At 38.2% G+C, this 18,335-nt stretch overlaps 1 protein-coding gene across 1 annotated transcript; it reads right to left on the bottom strand.

Moving 5' to 3' along the window:
* Nucleotides 1-309: 309 nt before the first annotated feature.
* Nucleotides 310-12,776, bottom strand: FBXO5 (F-box protein 5). The gene is made up of 5 exons (XM_012748145.3): nucleotides 12,568-12,776; nucleotides 5,038-5,758; nucleotides 3,559-3,649; nucleotides 2,357-2,539; nucleotides 310-1,180 (listed from the first exon to the last, which is right to left on the bottom strand). Exons 1-5 carry the CDS (start codon nucleotides 12,662-12,664, stop codon nucleotides 929-931), a joined length of 1,344 nt encoding a protein of 447 aa, XP_012603599.1. The 5' UTR covers nucleotides 12,665-12,776; the 3' UTR covers nucleotides 310-928.
* Between the last annotated feature and the right edge of the window lie 5,559 nt (nucleotides 12,777-18,335).

The raw sequence follows: 18,335 nt of genomic DNA, 5'->3' as shown, positions 1-18,335 counted from the left end.
TACTCTACACACTTTTAATCTTTCTGGCATTTTTTTGTGTTTTACAGTATTCCTGTATTGAATCATCTTGAGATGCTTATTTCAAGACCCCCCTCCACAACTACTAAATTAATCTATTGGGAGTGAGAAGGAAACTGGGATCAGGGGTGAAGCCTGGGAATCTCACAAACTCCCCAGAGGAATCCATACATAGATCCACTCAATGACTTCACACAAACAAATGCAATCTACTGTAGCTACCTAATTTAGCTGTTTCTAGGATTAAGATATTGATAAAAACAAAAAGCATACATTATTTATTAAGCTCATAACAATTTTATTAATAGGAACAAAATTTATTTTTATATGTACATACAAAAGACATTTATTTTCTTTGACACATAAAAATACAAAATTATTTACATGTACACAAAAATATTAAAACACAGACATCAGAAAAAAGGAAAGGAAATTTTACAAAAGATACTTTCTTGGGAGATATACACAATGAAAAAGGTTTAAGAAAGGAGACAAAACATTTAAATTACTACTCCAGAAACTGGTATTTCCATTGGTATTAATTTGATAAGACAAATAAAATGTCTCAAATGCCAATAGATGGTAAACAAGATTTATATCTAAGATTGTCTAGGTAAAATTCCAGTCTTCTTTCACCATAAAATTGAATCGTTTTACTTCGTATCACAAGTATCAGATTACTACTTACTTTTCCTTTTTTATTTAAAATATTTAAATTTTCTGATTTGTACTGAGAATTTTAAACAATTTCACATTAAATTGTAAAATAGTTTAAGAGGTTGTATATATCCTCTTTATCCACTGGGAAAAAATTTCAATGTAAAATTGAAAATCACAATACATTTTAAGTTAAAACCTAATATTTTCTCACTAATGTTCATGATCAGGAACAACTTGATTTAATAAGAGATCATAATCTTCGTAAATTGTTTTTGCTTTTTTTTGTACCAGGCAGGGGACCTGTTTTACAACTGGCTTTTAGGAGCTTGCCATTTGAACAGTCTTTGGTGGTATGATAATTACACAGACACCTTGTACAATAATCAAATCCACAGCCTTCTCGTTTACAGGTTGCCCGTTGTAAATAGCAATCATATTTTGCAGGTGAATTACAACGAATACAGGCCTTGAGGCTTTCGTTTTTTTTCAAAGTCTTAGCAACCTAAAAAGAAAAATTACACAAACATATTTTAATAAGGACTGAATGTAATTAGTTAGTAAAACTAAGAAGGGCACCTCTGCACCTTTCCCAATACATGTATGAAGCACCACTGTCAGATATAAGACAATTCCTGCCCTTAAGTTTACTGTTCAATGGTGACAAATAGCATCACTTGTCAAGTGGTCTAATGGCCATTTCCTATTGCTACTTTTACATATGCTCTCCTTTGTGAATGCTACTAACACAATGCCTAAATTAAATGTCACATTTCCTGGAAAGTATTCCTAGTGTCTTTAAGGAGTTGGTTGCTCTTTCACCTATAGTTCTGTCTTTTTTTAATAGCACCTTATCACACTATATGGCATTTATTTTTATGCAGCTATCTCCTATTTAGATTGTAAGGATTGGAAGTTTACCTTGTTGTCCTATCTATAATAGTACCCGATAACAGATGCCCAATAAATTTTTGAATAAGTTTACATGTTGTAATAGTCAAACATTATAAACATTTAAGACAGAAACTAAATTTTACCATATAGAATTTCTATATATTGACCAACATATGACATAGTCAACATTAAAAAAATATCTTATCACTCTTAGATAAGATTATGGTTCTCTAAATTAAGCTTACAAAATTATCTACATGTTAGAACTTTTAACACACATCACCCAATGATTTAAAGGTATAATAGGAGGTTGATGATTTCAGAAAGGTGGCCTTTTGCTGCTTAGCTCTCTTCTTCAATTAAAGGCAGCAATTGCAAAACACAGCATTGAGTAGTATTATCAATTTTAAAATCAAGGTTTTTCATTATTTTCTTAGTGTTTTTAAATTAGAACTCAACATCATTGAACTTTTATAAACAATGCCAAGCAGTTCATACAAAGACATCTCTGTGTACTTTCCTAATTTGGAACAGTGTTTTGGTTTCCCACATTTTTGGGAATAAAATGAAGAGGACAGAAGATTCCCATCCTACTAACAATTCCCTAATAATTTGAATTATAATACTATAATTAAATTTAAATGACCATCAGTATCAGCTATCCTAATTTATTAGTAATTAACTAGAGCCAACTTACATTTGAAAGTTTTTTTTTTCATTTTTCACTCTAAATCCTTTTAAAAATAAATGATCATGTTTCTAACTTATTGATTAAACAACGAATTACCTCAGAGAATTCATTGTGTCGACTGTAAGTAGAACCCTTCTGATCATCTTGATTGGATAACTTGGTTTGTGCATCTTTTTGGGGAGGAGTCTGGACTGCTGCTTTTTGAACAGAAGCCAATGGGATTCTGAACATAACATACTCTCGGGTTGAAGCATGTGGTGAAAACTTAATGTTGCCTTCCTAATTAAAAAAAAGTTTTAATAGAAATTTAAAACTTAAAAATTTTCTTTCCTATATTACCAACCACCAGATATTTTTGTTATGTTTGCACATGTAAGAAATGGCAAATAAGAATGTAAAGACTTATTCCTACATGCAATTTACCCGCATCTGCTTAAACACAGTGACATCTTAATATTAACTCATGTAAAGCCTAACTTATTGACAAAAATTGTGAGAAATCATTCACATGGGATTATGAATTTAATACATGATTTGTAACTAACCAACGTCAAACTACTACCAGAACAAAAGGTTATTCTTCCCACCACCAGCAGATGGCAACAGTCCCATTTAAAATCAGCTTTTCAGATTAGATTTTTCCATTAACACCAGTTTATTGATAAAGAAACTAAACTTGGAGAATTTAAGCAATAATTGACAAAAGTTACATAGCTAATAAGTAGCAACAAAAAATTTGGACCTAAGTCTGTCCAACTTTAAGGTATGAACTTTCCTTCACGTACTGATCCTGATTCTCAGAAACACTTCCAAAGTATTAATAACTCAAGTATTTCAGAAAAGTAATTTCATTTTCCTCCTACATTAAGAATCTTCAATATGTTGACATTTAACTGTTTCCTGGTAACTGAAAAAAAAAATATTTCGTTGCTCCTATTTCTCAATCCCTAAAAAGTAAAACAGCTTTTCCAAATTTTCCAAAGATTACAAAACATATTAATACACAAATGGCAACCAAGATCAGCTATATGGTCATCTCGCCCATCTAAGAACTGAGTAATTCCCCTGTGTTATTTTAGACATTCTGTTTCTAGAGAGCACCTAAGAAATAAATGACTGAGGTGAGATTCCTTTCTATTTTTGAATTTGTTTTCTCAGTAAGTTCTAGAGCAAGGCTGAAATATTTTGTGAATGTAAAGGAGGGTTTCCAGACTTTTTCTTTCCTATTTTTGCCTCCTATTTCTGAAACAGCACTAGCAGTGTATTTTAAAATGAAAAAATCAACAGTAAAGACTTACAGTAACTCTCTGCACTGCTTTATTGTACAATTGGAATGCTCCCTTATCATCTTCTAGAATCTTCTTCCAAGTTGTGCTCACTTTAGACACACTGGAAAAGTAAATGATCATAAAGGAAACAATTAAAACATCACAAAGCTAAGATGAATACAGTAGGAAAACATTAACAGTGCAAACAGAAATTTATATAACCAATACTTTTCAAACCTGACTAAACATTGGAATTGCCTGGGGTAATTTAAGATTTAAGGATGCCCCCCATGCCTAGTAATTTAGGTTTAATTGGTTTAAAATGGGCCCAGGGTACTATATTTTTTAAAGAGCTTCCAATCAAATAAATGCATCCAGGCTTAAGAAACATAACTTTGTATTTTTTCAACAATATCTGCAAACATAAAATGAGTAGCCACCATTGTGTAATACATATAACATCATTTTGGCTATTTGGTAAAAGCTGTAGACAAATTTCAAGGTACTCCAGGACATGCTATTAGTGAAAATTAATTAAAAAAAAAAACCCCTATGTTAACAGAAAAGGTAGACTGTGATGTTGATTATCCCTCAAGAAGCCAGAACACAGTAAAAATCAATACTTGTATCTGTCTCGCTTTTGCCATATTTCCTAAAGATCAGTATAAAGCCACATTTGCAGAGTACCTCCAATTTTTCAAAAAGCCAAAAAATGAATCCAGTTGAGTTAAATCCAATCTAATCCTATAGTCTATATAATCATTCTCAAAGTTATCTCATCCTGATTTTCCTTAGTAGAATGACAAAAAAGGATAGTTAATATATGTAAGGTTTCAAAAAACAGTCATAATCAGATCCCTATTTGTGGGCTTTCATATTTTCATCATTGTCAAACCCGAGAGCCCTACATCAAAAATGGCCTACAAGAAACAGAAATTATTTCTAACTTTCAGGTGTGACAAAAGTCATAATGCCTATTGGATCTCTACTAGAACTAGGCTGTTTTATATTTAGGTCCAAGATATAATTTGCATACTAGAAGTTTCAGAACTAAAAGGAACAAAAACCTCAGTCTGAAAAGAAATACATTTTTCTAATAGCATGAATATAAAATTTGAAATGACCAGATTAAATGCATGCTTCTAAAGTGGCATACAGGTAGTGAAATACTAGCAATCAAGCAGAAGTCATCATCTCAATTAAACATTGCAAATCTACCCTACTACAGGTTGAGCATCCCTAATCAAAAAATCTGAAACTTTTTGAGTCCTGCCATGATGCTCAAAGGAAACGTACATCGGAACATTCTGGATTAGGAATGTTCAATAATGCAAATATTCCCAAATTTGAAAATATCTGAAGCCCTTCTTGTCCCAAGCATTTTTGGATAAGGGATACTCAACCTACACATCAGTCTTTGCATGAGCTGGTAGTGCTGAGCCAACCAACAAAAGTGTTGAGTGGACTATACAAATATATACATAGTATATTCAAAGTAGTAATACTTACTTGATTAAGTCCATATCACTGAGCTGAGCTAAAATACTTGCTAAGAGATGTCTGAGTCCCCTCTGAAAGAGTTCGCTGAGAATATCTACACACTCTAGGCCCATTTTCCTGCCAATTATATTCTGTAATCTAAAATTTCCTCTGGCTATAATTTCCTTCAGCATCTCCCGGTCTCTTTTCGGATTTCGTTTTGTATTCTTTTTTAATGTTGAGCAAACTACTTTTTCAAAATGAAGAGCTGGCAGTAAGTTTTTGTTGGGATATTGGTCTGGGCTTTGCATCTGTAGCGGGCAGGATTGTGGACTGTCACTGAAATTTTCTTCCAGGGAAAGGCTACCCTCTTCATGTTCATTGAGACCACTTTGCTGAGAAAATGAAGAATAGCCACTGTCTTCATAAAGTCTACTCGTCTCTAGTTCTTCTATTTCATTTGTACTATTAAGTGTTTTTTGCACACGTTGATTTTCCTTGTTATGCAAGGGCTTGCTTTCAGTTTCAAGTTCTACAATGCTAGGGCTCACAATTGGTGACCCAAGACATGATAACCTCTCATAGTCTTTAATGTAGTCTTTACAAGAACCTTCCAAATATGTAAGAGTGTAGGAACCTAGTCTTCCAATGTCATCAGGTTTTACTAGTTTAAGTCCAGCATGAACATGGCCACAATTAAAATCACACTTCATTTTGACAGAAAGAGTAGAACTTTCTTCTTCTTTACAACCTACAAAAAGAACATAACATTTACTTAATGGCAAAATTTCCACATATCCTTACTTCTTAAATTAGGATATACAAAGATTACTATGCATTCGCTCGGCATTATGTTTTGCCTATAGGTCTGTGACATTACTCAAGTTCAATTATCGACATGTCAATAACATGTAGAAATATTATTTAAATCTTTTAATCACAAATACTTCTAGAATCAGTACCTATACCCTGGACTTGAAATGGCACTATAGTTTGCTCTGACTTAAGCATAACCCAAGCCATTGACTATAAAAATGGTTAAGACCAATGGGGGAAAAGAATATGTACAATTCAGAATAATATTGATAAAAAGTAATAAATGAAAAATTTGTTTATTATTTAAACATTAGCAATTATTATAAGCCTTAAAATAATCACGAAATCTATAGGTAGCTTGTAAAAAAGGAAAGAAAAAGCAATACATTTAAACATCCATAAGTTAAAGTCCACCTGAACTCCCACAGTGCTCATCTGCAAGGTTTATTCTTTTTGGTGCTCTTGGTGACCCTTTAACATATTTAAGGTGTTTGTATATGCTGCTGGATAGTAAACTCAAGCACAGGGACATCTCCCTATATCTTGGCTAATAGGTGTTATAAACTGCTATCTTCAATTACTGAACAAAGATTTTTTCATGACTAATTAACCAGAGTCAGAAGAACAGTTCAGCTACCAATCAGAATTATGAGTTGGTAAATAAGAATACCACTACTATTAATTAACCAGATCTAAAAGTGGTAGGGCAGCAAGTGTAAATTACTGTTCAACTGCTTCAAATGACTTAAAATAATACATTAGCTATTTGTGATAAGTAGCATAAATGGAAAAACAAGTGTTGACACTATTAAAAGAATCATGCAATTATTTCTGGATATTATTCATTAGAATTCATGATTACTAATTCAAACTTAAACTTCAAAAAAGCCAAAGATTTGTTTGGGTTTGCATTATCACCTCAGCCCCTACCCTAAGGGCCTAAGAAAAAACAGTTAAGACACAATGGAACAGGCAGCATTTTAAACCACTTTAAAGTTGGGTTTCTCAATCTCTGTACTACTGGCATTTGGGATCAAATAATTCATTGTTCTTGGGGGCTATCCTGTACATGGTACGATGTTTAGCAGCCTTTACCCATTAGACACAAAGAGCAGCTATCACTCCCAAGGTACAACAGTAAACAAATGTCTACAGTTACCAGTTATTGGCAAATATTGGTTAAGGGGGAAGACGCCAGTAGCAAAATTTTCTCTGTTCCAGTTGAGAACCACAGCTTACAAGAGAGGTTGGGAAGGGCATTCACTGAAGGATAACCTGAGCAAAGGCACAATGCTTGGAAGGAATATGGTAGATGGGTTCAGGATCTACTGAACCCATAGCTGAAGGCAGGATAATGAGTAGGGGAACAATGAGGACATGAGCTTAAAAAGCCTGATTCTTTAGGTTAAAATGTGCTCCAGCTACTATCCCCCTCACAAGCCAGTCATATATAGGCAACAACTTATCCTATCAGTAAATGTATGTACTAGTCACTATGTTCAGTCTGTACTAAGTATTGTTAAACTGTCCATGCTAATTTAACCATTTCTACTTAGAGCAAAACCTTTCAAGTCAAAGTACAAACAGATAACCTTCATAGAAAGTGACCTTGTAGATAGAAACTGCTTTTAAATTCCCAGTGTCTAACACAATTAAAGACACATAGTATGTGCTTCAGGATCCCACTAAATCTAAAAGTTAGGTTTAAACTAAGAGTTCACCGGCACAAAAAATAAAAAGAATACATAAATTTTAACCCCCCCAATTAACTCTAACTCTATAACAAATTATTCTGAGTAGTTTCCTTTCACTGAGATGAGGAAAAAAATGCCAAGAGAGATTATTTCCATTCTCACTCAACTAAACAATTAGGCTTGATTTACATATGACCACAATTTATCTGAGAAGATAAAAAAGCAGAAGACAACTATAAAGGCATGCCTTTTACTCAGTTTAGCTACCCAAAGCAAAGAGGCCTGAAAATACTTCAGGAACTCAAAGGCATTCTTCTCCCTCTGCTGTCTTTAGAACCCAGTTTCTACTGTCCTATAGAACCTTTCATTCAACTCTATACTTTGAACATAGACAGTTCTTTAAAATTAGAGCTAATAATGATTAAAATACTTTATATTAGTTTAGAAGCTTGCAACTTCCAATGTTTCCAAACACTTGGTCCTCACAACCTTTTTGAGGTAGGATGGGGAGTTATTTTTACAGTAATTGAGCACAGTGAAGCTCAGGTAAGTATGTTGCCCAAGACAAGTAGTTAAATCAGATTTCTTGACTATAAATTCAGTGTTCTTCCCCCTATCTCACATGAGAATGAGGTGCTTTGAATAAATAGAACTTGCAAATTAAGGCAAAGTATACTATATCTTGTTTCACATTTATACTCATTTATAAAAAGCCAGAATTCATGGTTCAAGAGCTCTTCCAGGTACCAAAGAAAAACACTTGTACATTTCTTATATAAGTGGGCCTTCTTAGTAACAGTGACTTTTCCCATCTCAGGTGCTTTGTACATTATGCTTTTCAACCTGCCTGGAGTAGCTTTTCTGCTTCCTTTGCCTATTTAGCTTCTAATTAATTACTCATGTATAGCTTCATATTTATCTGTGAGGGGACTTCTCAGATCTCGTCAAACCCTACTTCAAAGCACTACCAATTTTACGTTGTAAGATTATTGTAAGTTCCTTAAAGGTGAAACATGACTGCTATTGCTTAGTATAGAATGCAAGCACATGATACAGTGCCTGATACAATGAAGACATGCAACCTAAAAATGTGTTTCCTAGTTAACATTAGAATCTTCCTCACTAAATTAGCACTAAAGGAACTTAAAGTGAACACAATGACTACCACATTCCTCTTGTGCCAACATGTATTTTCACATGAATAGATTTAGTATTTTTTAAAACATTTAATAAACTTGCACTTACAAAAAAGTTGCTAGTACAGAATTCCTGTACATCAAGCACCCAATACCCAACTCTTACATTACTAACTTGCATCCATGTCAAGATTAACGAACCAATATTGATGCATTATTATTAACTGAAGTCCCTATTTTATTTGAAAATCCTTAGTTTCTACCTTTGTTTCTGCTCCAGGATCCCATCCAGGATTCCATTTGCTTCTTATGTCTCCTCAAGTTCTTTTTGGTTATAACTTCTATGACTTTGTTTATGATGACCTTGGCAATTTTGAGAAGTACTAGTCAGTACTAAATGTAGCCTATCCCTCAATTAGGATTTATCTGATGTTTTTCTCAGTTAGTCTGAGGCTGTGAGGTTTTAGGAAAAAGACCACAGAAGTAAAATACTATTGTTACCACATCATGTCAAGGGTTCATGCTATCAATATGATTTATCATTGATGTTAACCTTCATCACTTGGCTGAAGTAGTATCTGTCAGGTTTCTCCACTGTAAAGTTATTCCTTTTGTTTCTTTTCTATACCATACTCTTTGAAGTTACTATGCACAGCTTACACTTAAAGGGGAGGGAAGTCATGCTCTATTTCTTTGAGAGGGAGTAAATCTATATACCATTTGAAATTCTTTTGCATAGGAGATCTGTCTATGCTTTCCCATTCATTTATACAATCACTTATATTAGTATAGACTCGTGGACTTCGGGCTATAATCCAACACTACTTATGTTCCTGTTCAAATTGTTTCTGCTTTCACTACTGTGAGTTCTTTCAGTTGGCTTCAGTGTCCATTTGACCTATTTGCATCATTTTGTTTCTTGAGCAATCCTTATTTTCTGGAACTATACGATGCTCCAGGCTCACCTTGTATTTTCCCTGTTCCAGTCCTAGAATCAGTCATTTCTCCAAGCAACCCTAGTTCCTTTATTTGGGAAAGAATTATTAGAAATGAAAATCTGGATTCTGGTTGTAGATATAATTTTAAAATGTGAAATGAATGGATTTTTAATCTCTAACAATACTACAGAATAAACTAAATAGTATCACCTTTTTACAAAAGGAAGCTGAACCAACTGTTTGCAGAAGGCTAAACCCATCTTTTAACAAGCCCAGTGCCTTCCAATGCCCAAGCCAAATTTAGTAAATAGATGTAGTATTCATATAATTGATCTGATATTATCCAGAAAAGAAAATATTACATGGTTCTATAACCTCGAGTTAAAACAGATGAGGGTTAAGAGTCTAGTTTGCCACTTCATTTTTCTAATGCTCACTTAGAGACAAGGTAGAGAGAGAGGAAGATATTAGTCAGGGATGATCTTTTAGAGAAGGCGACATTCTGAGATCTGAAATTCTTGTGGAAATTTGGTGGGACAGTTCCAGAGACAAACACAGGAAGCAAGGAAAAGAAAGATCTATAGGGCTGCAGCACTCTGAGCTAGAGGGAGATGATTAAAAAATAATGTTGAATAGGTAGAATGGTCTATAAATTTGTAGGATAGGCTGGGCCTTTGAGGGGTTCTAACTGGAAGAGAAAAATTTGGTTTATGTTTTTAAAAGATCATTGGCAGCTGTGGATTGTAGTAAGGTAAAAGTAGAAGCAGGGAGAAATAGAAGTGTTCATCATAGGGGTCCTAAGAGTGGAGCATCAGGGGCTAAGATGATTACAGTGGAAATGAAGATACTTGGATAGATTCAAAGTCTATTATTTAGGAGGGTAAAGGAAATAGAGCTTACCAATATGCTAGATGGGGATATGAAGGAAAGGGGAGTAAAAAAAATACTCTGCAGTTTAGGGCTTATGTATCTAAGGTAGAAAGTGCCATTTATTGAGTTGGGGAAAACTGAGGAGGGAGGTAAACTCTTAAAGCCTCAATTTCCTCATCCATAAAATGAGAGTAAGAAAATAAAACTAGAGTAAATCAATGGCAGAGTCCCAGTCATAGGGATCTAATCCACAGAATCTACTTTTAATCACATAAGCCAAACCCTTTCATATTCCTTACATTGTCAGTCATTAACATTCAAAAGTAGTAAAATACAACCAACACAGAAGTATACATGTCAGACTATATACTTTTCTACTAGAATGTATGGATTTAAGGATCAGATCCAAGTTCAAATGAAAATTCTTGCTCAGCCTTTTGACTACCTTTGTGAACTTAGAACATTCTATTAGTATTTTTTATTTTCCCTAAAGTGGAGATATTAATAAAGACTCAAACATGCCATTTTTTTAAACCTCTCATTTACCAATTCTCAGCCCAATAACCGAAAAATGGTAGTAAACTATTTGATTTTCCAAGACAGACTTAACACTACATATTACATATCATAATTAAGGCCCAAAAATCTTTACAGGTCTTCTAATGCTAACGAAATAATTATGTTCCAGTCTCTGATACCTATAGATAACCACCATGTGCACATGTTAGGCCATGGCCACTCCTTAAGAACCTGAGAGAGGCCCAAGGCTTGCCACTATGTAGTGTAAATCTTAAGAGAAAACTTTAGAAAAGCCTACTTTCAAAACTATTTGGATGCAATAATTTTTAAAAATTTCATTTCCTCAAGCCTGTAAACAGGAGAAAAAGTCCTAAGGGGCAACAAATACTTTCTAAGGAGCAAAGTAGTAAAGACAACTGGAATTAATAATCAAAAGACTCTCTCATAAGCCATCAAGCTTCAGAATTTCAAAGGGAGATTTATGATCCAGGATCTTCTAGAAATATATCTAACCTGTTAAAAATTATTTTTTCTAGAGACTCTGGATACCTTTTCTAATGAAAGAGACATTACCAATAGTACAATGTCGAATTATTAAACTTTTTCATTTCGGAGGTAAATTTAATGCATTTGGATTTCGTTTAGAGGTAGCAACAAAGAGGATAAAAATAAGCATTTGAGTGCCTTCCATCTCTTAAAAACTTTGAAATAAAGGACCATCTAGTTCTTCACGAGTACAAGTGGAAAAATTAACCAATTCTTCAGTTCTCACAAAATCAACTAAACATTATGGACAAATTCAAGGTTTTGTAGTAAAAAGTGCTCTTTCAAAACTCTCCCCCCCTTTCTACTCCAGACCTTAAGACTGAGTTACAGGCAAAGGGGAAAAAAAGGAAAAAATTAACGTTTTTGTTTGGACGTTCCAGTTGATTTTGGTCCAATGCAGGGGATGGGGGTCCTCTGCATTTGGCGGGAGTGGGGAGGGAGACCCTGGAACTCCTGAGGGGTCTGTGGGACTGCCCCTCAGGGCGCGGGACATGCGGAGGAGGCGGGAGATAACCGCGAGATAGATCTCCCGCGCCCGCCAGCAAGACTGATGTGGCGAAAAATCGGGGAAATTGACTTCGGGTCTTGGGGTGCGGGACAGGTATGGGTAAGGGGCAGAGGGAGTGGGGGTGAGGCACCTGACCAGACCCTGGGGGCTGCCGGCTCGCAGCCCTGTCAGAGCCAGCAGCCATAGGGTGGGGGAGGGGAGGGGGCATTTGGCGCCTATTCAAGTAGGGTGGGGATAGGTAGGTCTTTCCGAGAAGGAAAAAGGGCGCCCTAGTTTGCCACGACACGCACCTTCTCCAGAGTAGGAGTCGGATTCAGCATGGGCGGCCCACCATCCCACCCCAGCACATCTAGCTTCCCCTGCTCGACCCCCAGACTTCTCCAGAACCCAGGAACCGCCGCCGCCGCCCGCCCGCGCCCCAGCTTGTGGCCGTGCCAGGTTCGGAAGGTGGTGAATCAGGGGTCGCACGGGGCGCCCCTCACCTTGCACCCCTCGCGGAATGCAAGCCCCCTCACGCCGCTCCCCTCACTCACTGTCCGAGGGGCTAGGGCGCCCGGCGGCTGTCACAGTGCTGGAGCTGCAAGAGCAGGAAGGTGGCCGTGGGGAGCAGCTGCAGGAGCGCCGGCTCATACCAGGGGACGCGGGGCCTGCCTCAGGTGAAGGAGCTGTTCTGGAAGGTGAGAAGCCAGCCGCCTGCTTCACAGCGCTGTATCCCTTAAAAGGCGCCAGCTGGTACTTTTAAAATCTTTGAATTTGGTGCCCAAATCCGCGCGGTCCAATGGGACGCGTCGCTCGCACGCACGCACCAATAGGAAAGCTGCGGGCGGAGCCTCTCTCATCCATACCCAATTGGAGGCTGCCGGGGCGGGGCCGAGCCGCGAAGCCCAACCCCCTGCCTTCTCACCGGCTCCGCACGTCCGGAAAGATGCTGCGGCCGGGGGCGGGGCCTCTGAGCGCGGGGAGGCCGCGGCCCGGCCGCACGTGGAGGAACTCGACCACGCATGCGTGCGCCCGCCAAGCTGCGCTCCGCCGCCTTGGGAAGCAGCCTCCTGCAAGTCCTAATTTCAGCCATAAGACAGCTGCGGCTTCTATCTGCAGACCTCCGATAGGTACAAATGGCAGCTGGCTTTTCTTCGATCATCTCACAAGTGGGAGTTCGGTGAGCGGCAACTCTTGTAGTCCCGGAATCCGGACTTTCCGGAAGACGAACCCTCCCCCCAGTCCGGCTTAGCCCGCCTCTCTAGGATTTACGCGCGCACTCTCCTCCCTAATATCGCCCCTCCCTGCCCGTGCCTCTGCGCAGGCGCCGTTTGAGGGCGGTGGCGGCGGAGTTGGCGGGTCGGCGCTTGCGCGCTGGGGACCCCGCGGCTTTCCCGAGGGAGGGGCGGAGGAGCGGGTACCGCGAGGCGTTCCGCGCCCCTCCCTGCGCGTGCGGACTCGAGCGCCTGTGGCGGGAGACCTGCGGCCGCGTCTCCCCGGGCCTTCCGGCAGGGCTGAGGGCGGGACCGTCACTTCTTCCTTGTAAGCGCATTTATTTGTACCTTCAGCCGCGGCTCTGCAGACGGACGTTAAGTTTACTGTAGTTGTCTGTATGCCCCTGGCATTTTGTTTCTCGCCTTCAGGGGTCAAGCTCAAGAGACGGTAGTCCTCCCCGCAAAAAGAATAAATAAAAATCTCCACTCTCTTGGGCTAGAGGCCCCTTTCCAGGTGAATTTTTTTTTTTTTTTTTTTTAGTGATGGCTGGAATGGCTGTATTGAAATTGTGCCTTACCGTTAGTGATCCTGAACTTTCAACTATTCGAACATGCACGTAAGCGGTGACAAAATGCATCCCCTTAACCCTATAGGGCCTGGCTGTGGTGCTAGGTCCTGGAGATACAGGTGTAAAGGGATTTTACACACCAATGGGAAAGAAATTGACAATTAACAATTTCAGTACATCGAAGAGGGTGTAAAACAACAGTGGGGTAGAGAATGGAGGTTAGGGGCATAGGTTAAGGATTTTTGATGGTGAGGAAGGTTTCTGAGCCTTTGGGCTTAGTTGTGAATGGTAAACTGGCAATGCAAAGAGCTGCATAATAAGCCTAGGAAAAAAAGACCAGAGTGCGGGACTATAAGTCATTAAGTAGGGAATAGAGTAGGAGATGAGGTTAGAGGGGTAGGCAGAAGCCAGATCCTGTAGGACCTCCTAGGTTTCCGTGTAGAGTTTAGACTTTCTTCTGATTGCAACCTGTAGCTGTTGGAGGAATTTTAGCAAGGGAGTTATTTGAGTGAATATTAAAACTATAATAGCTTATTTTTACGTACGATCAAAAGAATGTTAATGGTAGCCTTCAATTCTCAACAATAATCTAAGCATTATTTCATTTTGTCATGATTGTGCTTAGAAATGTAAATTAATTCTCACCATGTGGTTATTAGAACCACATGGCTAGTAAGCAGAGATTCCAGTCCCATTCTGCAGGATTCAAAAGTCCCTGTTCTTTCTTCTTATGTTATTATGGGGAGTAATGTTTGTTAGGGTCCTGGTTGTTTATGGTGCATTTTCACATTACTTCCCACTTTGACCTCACTGCAATCTTGAACTCCTGGGCTCAAGTGATCATCCCACCTCAGCCTTCCAAAGTGCTGAGGGATTACAGGTGTGAGCCACCATGCCCGGCCTGACGTTAGAGATATTTATTCACCTCTTTTATTTTCAGATGTGGATGGAAATACGAAATTTGAGGTAGGCAAAGGTTCTCATTAAATTAGTTAAGCACCTGGAAAATAACCTTTGGCTCTTTTCCACAGCTTAAAAGTGTACTGCTGCATTTTTTTTTCTTCCAAAAAAAGGCTGATATATTACTGGAAAAATCAAAATTTAGTAATATAAAGAGCCAGGTACATTTTGTTTCATACTGTAATAATCTGGAATAATCTATCAGTCGTTTTAGTTTATTAGGTTACGTAATCATTGACTTTAAATGATTATTTGAGCTTTAATTGATTACAATAAAATATTCATAACTGACAACTGTTCAGTATGTTCATGGGCACCTATTAATTTTATCTTTAGTGAAAAACTTAGGGCCATTCTGTATTTTACTAGATGCCAGCAGGTATATACACCTTTTTCTTCCTGCATATAAATGTGAATCAGAGTTGTTGTTTTCATTTTCTGCAAAATGAAGTGCAGAGAAAATTTCCCTTAGTCTTTGATCAAATTCTTATTGCAGACCCACTACATGCAAAATACAATAAGGTATATAGGAATAATTGGGACATGGTATTTGCTCTTGTGCTTACTATCTGTGTGCTTGCCACATAACAGACATACTAGATGCTCAGAAAATAATTTTTGAAGAAAAGGATCATGAGGTGTGTGTGAGGGGAATAAGGTGTATACAGTAAGGGTATAATAGAACACTGGGTGAGTCAAATACATTTAAAGTTACAGTGAGGATTGTTATAGAACAGAGATGTTAACATCTATATGCCAGGGTAAGGGAATAATCTATAGGACAAGGTTTCTTAACCTTAGCAGTATTGACATTTTTTTTTTTTTTTTTTTTTTTTGAGACAGAGTCTCGCTTTGTTGTCCAGGCTAGAGTGAGTGCCGTGGCGTCAGCCTAGCTCACAGCAACCTCAAACTCCTGGGCTCGAGTGATCCTCCTGCCTCAGCCTCCCAAGTAGCTGGGACTACAGGCATGCGCCACCATGCCCGGCTAATTTTTTATATATATATATATCAGTTGGCCAATTGATTTCTTTCTATTTATAGTAGAGACGGGGTCTCGCTCTTGCTCAGGCTGGTTTTGAACTCCTGACCTTGAGCAATCCGCCCGCCTCGGCCTCCCAAGAGCTAGGATTACAGGCGTGAGCCACAGCGCCCGGCCTAGCAGTATTGACATTTTGAGAGAGGTAATTTTTTATTAGGGGGCGAGGGGCTGTCCTGTGCATTGTAGGGTATTTAACAGCATCCCTAATTTCTAATTCTCTCTTCCAGCTAACAGTCTCCAAACATTGCCAGATGTCCCCTGCAGGGCAAACTGCCTGTGGTTGAGAACCACTGCTGTGAGGGATATCTTTTGAGGAAATGGGGATGAAGGAGCCCTTCCACAGCAAAATGAACAAAATGGGGGAAAGCTTAAATGCAGGTGCATTTATCAGGAAAAACTGATGTGGCATAAAGGAGGTGGTGTGTAAAATAGGCTTATACAAAGTGATGCTGGATACAGATTATGGATGTATTGCACAGGTGAGAGTTGGAGTTTTATTTGGGAGGAAGTGGGGAGGTATTTCATTATTGAGCAAAGAATGGCGAGATCAGAAGGATTAATCAAGCAGTTATATGTAACCAGAATTAGAGAGCAGATACGATGCAGGGAGGAGTCAGATAACAATTAAAGTAGTCCAAGAGAAGTAATTTTGAACAAGGGTAGTGGTCATAGGATTGGAGAGAATTAAGGTGTTTACCAGCAGAGTAGAATTTAGCAGTATACAGAATGTGAGGAAGAATCTCAGGTGACTACATTTTAAATGTGGGAGTGATGGAGAATGGTAATACCGTGACCAAAATTGATATCACACAATGAGAAATGAGTTATAGAAGAAAATAACAAGTTTCATTGTAATGATAGTAATTATCTGTTTAAAATCTTCACAATTGCCATTCTAGCTGATGAGTTTTGATTAGTTGGTGCTGTAGGCCTTTTTGAAATTAAGTTGAATTTTGGTTCTTTCTGAACAATACAGAGTTATGACTGCTTTTAGACATCTATTTAGTGCCTACTATAGTGTGATGTTCACTCCTGAATGCACAAGAATGACAAAAACACAACCTTGTCCATTGAGTGAGACTGTGTGAGAGGTCTAGCAATACTTGTTTGTCCTATTCCCTAACCCATTTTTCCCCATTTCCACATTAAGCACAGTCGGAGATAGAACAAATCAGTAAGTTTACTTCCTTATGGTAAATGTTCAGGTATGGTGACTTCGTCTGTTAAGTGCTGCTTTAACAGAACACTACGGACTGGGTAATTTATAAAGAACAGTTAATTTCTCACAGTTTGGGGGACTGGAAATCCAAGAACAGGTGCTTGGGCATCTGGTGAGGGCTGTTGTATGCTTCCAAGATATTTTGGGTTGTCTGGAGGGGAAGGATGCTGTATCCTCATATGGCAAAAGGTGGAAGGGCAAAAAGGGTCAAATTGCCTCCATCAGGCTATTTTATAACTCAATAATCTGTTAATGAGGTAGAACCCTCATGACCTGAACACCTCCCCAAAGGCCCTACCTCCAATCCTGTTGCACTGGGGATTAAGTTTCCAAAACATGAATTTTGGGGGCCACATTCAGACCACAGCATGTGGTAAAGTACTATGAAATACAAATGGAGGAGCAGCTCTACCTGAAGCTCTGCCCTTTAGGTTGGACCTTACATCTGTCTACAAAGGTAAACTATGTGTTTTCTAGGTAGAGGGGCAGCATGACCAAAAGCAGGTAGGAGTGACAATGCATGGTTTCTAATTAAGGTAGTTGTGTTGGTGGATTGTTTGTGCAAACATCTACAAATTCCAAGGACCTTAAAATGTTACACTTAGGATTCCAGTAGGCTGCTTCTGCCAGAATCAGGGTGCTCTACACTTACTGGGTTTCCAAAGTTACATATGATCATGTAGGAATACTTAAGATTAGTGGGTAGAGGAGCAGCCAGTACCAGTTCACAGACCTGTATTACTACTCTGTATGTGCTCATAATACACCTACTGATATATATATTTTAAATTTATATTGTTAAAATCACCTAAGTTTTATGATTTTTTTTCTAACCAATTATGATGTTCTAATGGATGGGAAGTTTAAAAATTGATCAAGGGTTTTTTCCCACTTTAATTAGTACAGCTCTCATACCTTCTTTTCCTGTAGGGCAAGGGATAAGGGAGTGGAGAGGGATGGGCTGAGGAGAATAAACAAACTCTTAATAGCTCCCCCTTGTTTACAGAATAAACTCCAACATTCAAGACTTCACAATCTCAATCTAACTTTTCTAATTATTATATGTGAGAAGAGGTAAGGGAAAACTAAGTAATAGTACATTGTAATGTTGAATAACCTATGAATATGTACCTCTTGTTCAAAACACCCTGGAAACTGAAAGACCTAACAGGATAGAATAGTGGGAGACACTGAGTATGATTGAACAATTGGTCTTGTATTGTATTCTTGAGTTGCACAGGTCACTGCTGCATTTATCAACTGTTCTTATGAAGGCAGAATGCTTTTCATAAATGGATTGCAAAGGAGAGGGATTCTCTGC

The sequence above is a fragment of the Microcebus murinus genome, chromosome 5 (genome assembly GCF_040939455.1).
Source record: "Microcebus murinus isolate Inina chromosome 5, M.murinus_Inina_mat1.0, whole genome shotgun sequence".
Taxonomy (NCBI): Eukaryota; Metazoa; Chordata; class Mammalia; order Primates; family Cheirogaleidae; genus Microcebus; species Microcebus murinus.
This window is presented reverse-complemented; position numbering and strand designations above follow the sequence as displayed.

What these genes read in the sequence shown, in the direction of transcription:
- FBXO5 (XM_012748145.3), bottom strand. Translation starts at nt 12,664, where the DNA reads ATGAGCCGGCGCTCCTGCAGCTGCTCCCCACGGCCACCTTCCTGCTCT. An exon ending in AAGCAGTGCAGAGAGTTACT is followed by an intron (nt 2,540 to 3,558) that starts GTAAGTCTTTAC and finishes TTTTTTAATTAG; the next exon opens with GAAGGCAACATTAAGTTTTC. An exon ending in GACACAATGAATTCTCTGAG is followed by an intron (nt 1,181 to 2,356) that starts GTAATTCGTTGT and finishes TTTTCTTTTTAG; the next exon opens with GTTGCTAAGACTTTGAAAAA.